This window comes from Myotis davidii, unplaced genomic scaffold (assembly GCF_000327345.1).
Source record: "Myotis davidii unplaced genomic scaffold, ASM32734v1 scaffold18, whole genome shotgun sequence".
Classification (NCBI taxonomy): Eukaryota; Metazoa; Chordata; class Mammalia; order Chiroptera; family Vespertilionidae; genus Myotis; species Myotis davidii.
The window spans coordinates 4,727,562-4,734,010 of NW_006292696.1; the positions used below are offsets into that span (position 1 = coordinate 4,727,562).

The 6,449-nt window shown below is 43.1% G+C and overlaps 1 protein-coding gene across 5 annotated transcripts in view; it reads left to right on the plus strand.

Annotated features, from left to right (window-relative positions):
- CNOT8 (CCR4-NOT transcription complex subunit 8) overlaps positions 1 to 6,449 on the plus strand; it is a 25,396-nt gene that overhangs the window by 14,961 nt on the left and 3,986 nt on the right. For 3 of the 5 annotated variants that reach the window (XM_015565635.1, XM_006766286.2, XM_015565638.1), the window contains 2 exons: positions 3,700 to 3,861; positions 4,886 to 5,030. In XM_015565635.1, coding sequence (XP_015421121.1) covers positions 3,700 to 3,861; positions 4,886 to 5,030 — 307 coding nt within the window. The other 2 variants (XM_015565637.1, XM_015565636.1) reach the window with 2 other exon arrangements.

The window sequence follows — 6,449 nt, forward strand, 5'->3', positions numbered from 1 at the left end:
GTGTTCTGAAGCTGTCCACTAGATGCACTGGCTTTGGAACCTCCTAGAACTGTGGTCCGCAAACTGGGGCTCGTGAGCCACATGCGGCTCTTTGGCCCCTTGAGTGTGGCTCTTCCTAAGCCTTAAGAGTACCCTAATTAAGTTAATAACAGTATACCTACCTACATAGTTTAAGTTTAAAAAATTTGGCTCTCAAAAGAAATTTCAATCGTTGTACTGTTGAAATTTGGCTCTGCTGACTAATGAGTTTGCCGACCACTGGACTAGGCTGAGCTGTGGGATGCACCCCCCCCCTCCCCCCGTGCATGAATTTCATGCACCGGGCCTCTAGTGTCTCAGTAAAGCTATTTAAAGTCAAGTCAGTTTCCCAGTTAAGAGATCAGTATTTGAATTCCTGCCATTTCTTTACTGGTTGACGTTGGGTCAGTTATTTTCCCTTTTGTAATTCAGTTTCCTTATCTGTAAAAGAGGGTTATTCGTATTTTTCTTAATAAAAATAAGATATAGAGTGGGTGCTAATCAAAGGTAGTTGAAACAAGGCTATTTGGTAATGGGAAAATTTTGATGTAACTTAAAAAATGTGGTAAAAAATAAAATTTACTGTTTTTGCACTGTTGTGAAACAGACATCCAGAACTTTCATTTGCAAGCCTGAAACTGTATACCTATTAAATAATTACTTTTTTCCCTTCCCCTAGCTCTTGTTAACTACCATTCTACTTTCTGTTTAAGTGGGATCCTGTAGTATCTATCCTATCTTATAAAGAGGTAATAATGCAAATTGACCATCACTTCACACACAAGATAGCCACCCCCATGTGGACACAAGATGGCCAGCAGGAGAGGGCAGTTGGGAGGGACCAGGCCTGCAAGGAAGGGCAGTTGGCGATCAGGCCTGCAGGAGCGGGCAGTTAGGGGTGACCGGGACAGCAGAGGAGGGCAGTTGAGAGTGACCAGGCCTGCAGGAGAGGGCAGTTGGGGGTGACCAGGCCAGCTGGGGAGGGCAGTTAGGGGCAATTGGGCTGGCAGGGGAGCAGTTAGGCGTCGATCAGACTGGCAGGGGAGTGGTTAGGAGGTGGTCAGGCTGCCAGGCAGAAGCGGTTATGGGCAATCAGGCAGGCAGGCATGCGAGCGGTTGGGAGCCAGCAGTCCTGGATTGTGAGAGGGATGTCCAGCTGCCCGTTTAGGCCTGATCCCACCGGGCTGTCGGACGTTTCTCAAGGGGTCCCAGATTGGAGAGGGTGCAGGCTGGGCTGAGGGACACCCCCCCACACACACGTGCACGAATTTCATGCACCGGGCCTCTAGTTGTTTTATGAGTGGCTTATTTCACTTAGTATAAAGTCATCAAGGTTCATCCATGTTGTAGCATGTGGCAGGATTTCTTTCCTAAAACTGAATAATACTGCATCGTATGTACTAGTATATGTCACATTTTGTTTAGCCATTCATCTGTGTTGATGGACATTTGGGTTGTTTTCACCTCTTGACAATTGCAAATAGTATTGCTGTAAAGATAGATGTGCAAATGTCTCTTCAACACCCTGTTTGCAGTTCTTTTTGATATATGCCCAGAAATGGGATTGCTGGATCATATGGTAATTGTCTTTTTCAGTTTTTGAGGGTGATGTAAATTTTAAGGGGCATATTGAGGGGACACTATTGTTTTGCTGATTGTTTGAGGTAGTGTTTCTATATTTCTTATTAGGCCCCAGTAATTTTAATTTTTAAAATGTTTTTATTGATTTTTAGAGAGAGAGGAAGGGAGAGGGGTAGAGAGATGGAAACATCAATGAGAAGGGAACAACATCAATCGGCTGCCCCTTACACCCCCATCCTGGGGATTGAGCCTGCAACCTGGGCATGTGCCCTGAACTGGGAATCGAACAGGCCGGTTCTTGGTTCCTAGGTCAATGCTCAATTACTGAGCAACACGGGCTGGGCAGCCCAGCTCTTTTTTTTAATCCTCATCCGAGGATATATTTTCCCCATGATTTTAGAGAGAGGAAGGGGGAAGAGGAGAAAGAAAAACATCTCTGTGAGAGAAACATCGATTGGCTGCCTCCCATACACAATCCCTGGGATTACACCTGTAGCCTGGGTATGTGCCCTGACCAATAATTGATTCCATCACCTTTCAGTGTGTGGGATGATGCTCCAACCAGCTGAGCCACACTGGCCACAGCTAGGCTCCAACACTGCTTTGTTTAACTAGGCACCAAGAGCATTTGATGGCTCAGGAATCATTTTTTGATTGTTGTCCATGTGTTTTGAAGATTTCTTTGACTTTCAAAGAATTATTTTAGGAGATAATCTGGATTGTTCCTTTAACTGCATTTTTCTAGTCCATTGCCAAAGCCTGTTATTTGTAACATAATGATAATATAATATGCAAAATAATATAATAACTATATTGCAGGATTTGTATTTAAAATGTTTACATAAGGTAGAGCAAAAGATTATAATTCAACACCAGTTTTAATTTAGTGAAAAAAATTAAAATTGTGGTGATTTTCTTGCCAGTTATATCACCTAAATTTATGTGAAAAACAAAAGAAAGGAAAACAGTGACATCTGATGGAAAATGAGTTATTTCCCTCCTTTTGTGTTATTCTAAATATTCTTGTGTTTAAGGGATATATCTTTACAGTGAAATATGCCAGCATTACAAAGACTGATGTGTCTGAGTATTGATCTAGAAAGATGAACTGTTATAAAGGTGAAGGGATGGAGGTGTGTATGTGTAGGCAGAGAAAATAGTCTGCAAGGATATATAAACCGAGTTATTAATAGTTATTATTTCCATGGGGGAACATTATAAGAGTACTAGGGGTCCAGTGCACGAATTTGTGTACCTTGAAAGGAACTGTGGGCCACGAGGCTGAGGTGGGCACAGGGGCAGGTCTCGGCCCATCCTCTGTGCCCCCTCCTGGCCTCTCCCGCCATGGCCCCTGGTCCCCTGTCTGCCGGCAGCCCCGCTCCCGCCACCGTTCCCATGTGCTGACAGTGCTGGCCCCGCTCGCACCTGCTGGCGACATGGAGCGATTGGGGCTGGCGCCAGCAGCAGGTGCAAGCGAGGCCAGCACCGTCAGTGTGTGAGAGCAGCATCTGCTGCCCCGATCCTCCCTCAGGAGCAGGGGGAGGTAGATAGAGAGCCCTCAGGAGCGATCGGGGCTGGCGCTGGGTGATGGCAGCGGGTGTGAGCGCCTAGCGGGACTGCGGCACGCAGGAGCAAAGTATTTTCGGTAACCACCAGAGGCTCACCCCAATGACAGCGACTGGCACCCTGGTCTAGTGTCCCCGCTCAGTGCTCCACCATCCTGCCGCAGCCAATGCCCGCCACGTTCTGAACTCTGTTGCCTGCTGCTGACGCCCGCCATGTTCCACGCACACCCCGTGGTGATCAGTGCACATCGTAGCGACCAGTTGTTTGGTTGTTCCGCCGTTCGGTCTGTTTGGTCTTTTCTTTTAAAAATTGGAAAATGTGGATATTTTATAATTAGGACATTTTATGGGAAAAATCACATTTTGTATCTGTTAGAGATAAGATCATCTACTTTTTATGCTTGCTGGAATACTGGAAAGAAGGAATTGTATTCTTAAATAATGAAAGATTTAAAGAAAACTTGTATGATATGCTGTTACCCACTACTTTTGTTACATTATCCATCAACTAAGACGTGAACACCTTATTTTTTAGAGAGGACATGTACTCTCAGGATTCCATAGATCTCCTTGCAAACTCAGGACTACAGTTTCAGAAGCACGAAGAGGAAGGGATTGACACACTGCACTTTGCGGAGCTGCTTATGACATCAGGGGTGGTTCTCTGTGACAATGTCAAATGGCTTTCATTTCACAGGTCAGCCCCAGAGAATGTGTAGCTCTCGGTTTGGGAGCAGGGAATTGAATTCTTACGCTCTCTTCTGTTGGTCACTAGCAGTTATGAAGTTGAAATGGTAACTATTACTCATGTTTGTTTTTCAAAAAAACAATTTGGAGTTCATATTGGTTTGTGTTACACAGTAATGGGCTCTATCATGTAGCTGCCAGTGGGTGTATTCCAAGTGGAAAGTGGTGGGTGGAGAGGATCGAAGCACTTGGTTGTTTATTATTACTATTTTTAAAATATATTTTTATTGATTTCAGAGAGGAAGGGAGGAGAGACAGAAACATCAATGATGAGAGAGAATTATTGATTGGCTGCCTCCAGCATGCCCCCTACTGGGTTGAGCCCCCAACCCAGGCATGTGCCCTGACCAGGAATTGAACCAACAACCTTTTGGTGCACGGGATGATGCCTAGGCAACTGAACCATACTGGCCAGGTCTATCGGTTGATTCTTGTATGTGCCCTGAATTGGGGATGGAACTAGCAGTCTTGATGAATTGGATGATGATCTATCTAACCAACTTAGCTACCCAGCCAGGGCCAGTACTTCTGAATTTTTTTTTTTTTCTAAATATATTTTATTGATTTTTTACAGAGAGGAAGGGAGAGAGATAGTTAGAAACATCGATGAGAGGGAAACATCGATCAGCTGCCTCCTGCACGCCCCCCACTGGGGATGTGCCCGCAACCCAGGTACATGCCCTTGACCGGAATCGAACCTGGGACCTTTCAGTCCGCAGGCCGATGCTTTATCCACTGAGCCAAACCGGTTTCGGCTGAATTTTTGATGAATAAAACACACGTTTATAAACCTTTGAGTTTTCTTCCATATTAGTTTGTGTTGTTTTTTAATGGAATGTTCAGATCACAGTAGGGTAAACTACTTTGGAATACTGAAAGGTGGTAGCATCATGAATTTTGAGAAGTAAAGTTGTTGAATGCGGGGGCCTAATAACTGCTGCTTTTTCACTTAGTGCCTCCTCCTCTCCTTGCAGTGGCTATGACTTTGGCTACATGGTAAAGTTACTTACTGACTCTCGTTTGCCAGAAGAGGAACATGAATTCTTTCATATTCTGAACCTTTTCTTCCCATCCATTTATGATGTGAAATACCTGATGAAGAGTTGCAAAAATCTTAAGGTACAATATTTTTCTTAAAACTAGTAACAGCAAAAAAAAGCAGACTTATCATCTTGCTTTGTTATTTGTTCAGCATGCATTCTTGAGTACCTCCTAGATGCCAACATTATACTGGACAGGTTGTATATATAGCTAATTGCCAGAGGAATTTGTGTGGCATGAAGAGAGTCCTCTACTTCTCTCATAAAGCAGGCTTTCTTCACTTGAGGCCTATACTAGTTGGTAAAAGGAAGTGTATGTGCAGTTTGTCAGGAATGGGGTCTATAGCATACCAGACTCCGATCAGAGGAGTTCTTAACCCAACACCAGCAGTTTTCAGCTGGTGTGCTGCAAAACATGTAATACCTGACTATTTAGTTAAAGGCATTGACATTTTTTCCCTTAGACTATCAAATAAAAAAATAACAACAGCCAACACATAGCTGTCTGATGTGAATGCCCTGTCTTGAACCATAAATATATAGGTCATATAATAAGCGTTGAGTTTTATTGGTCATGTCACATAATAAGGTTGTATCTGATTAACTCTTGGTACTTGATATCCTTACATACAATTATAAACACTTGATTTTTGAAAAAGTCACTTTGGAACAAAAAGGGTCAGATCGACAAAAAAATAGTATGCCGCATAATTTTGGCAGTTAATTTGTGTGCCATGAAATGGAAAAGGTGGAAAGTTGCTTCCCTAGATAGTTTAAATATACTCACTATCCTAAATATATTATTGATATAAGAGGTTTGCTGTTTTGTATTAGATTGGCATTTACTACTACTTTATTTCTTTTAAAATAATTTTAATTTATTGACCTTAGAGAGAAAGAAGGGAGAGAGAGCAAGAGAAAGAGATAGAGACATCCATTTGTTGTTCAACCCACCAGGGCATTTATTGGTTGCTTTCTATATGTGCCCTGACCGAGGATTGAACCTGAAACCCTGGTTTATTGGGTCGATGCTCCAACCGAGCTACCCAGCCAGGGCTGGCATTTACTACCGTATTTGCCGGCGTATAAGACGACCGGGCATATAAGACGACCCCCTAACATTTCCACTCAAAATACAGAGTTTGTTATATACTCGCCGAATAAGACTACCCCCTCTTCCGCACACCTTCCACACACCAAATAAAAGGTAAAACAATATCAGATTTGATTTTAACATTTTAATTTATATTCAAATGCTTATGACATGCAGGAAAACTGTCACAAGGCTGTATGTAATCAAACATATACATAAAACAGTGCAAGTTTATTATCGGTAAACATACCGGTAATTCACTAAAGAAAACACACTCTATAGACTGGTACCGTAGATGCTTCTCAGGAACACAGGCAAGCAGCCCACAACCTAGAGGGACTGTCAATGATAGAAGAAAGATAACAAATAGAGGTAGAGAGCAAGTGCCGGGCAAGTCCCTAGCAA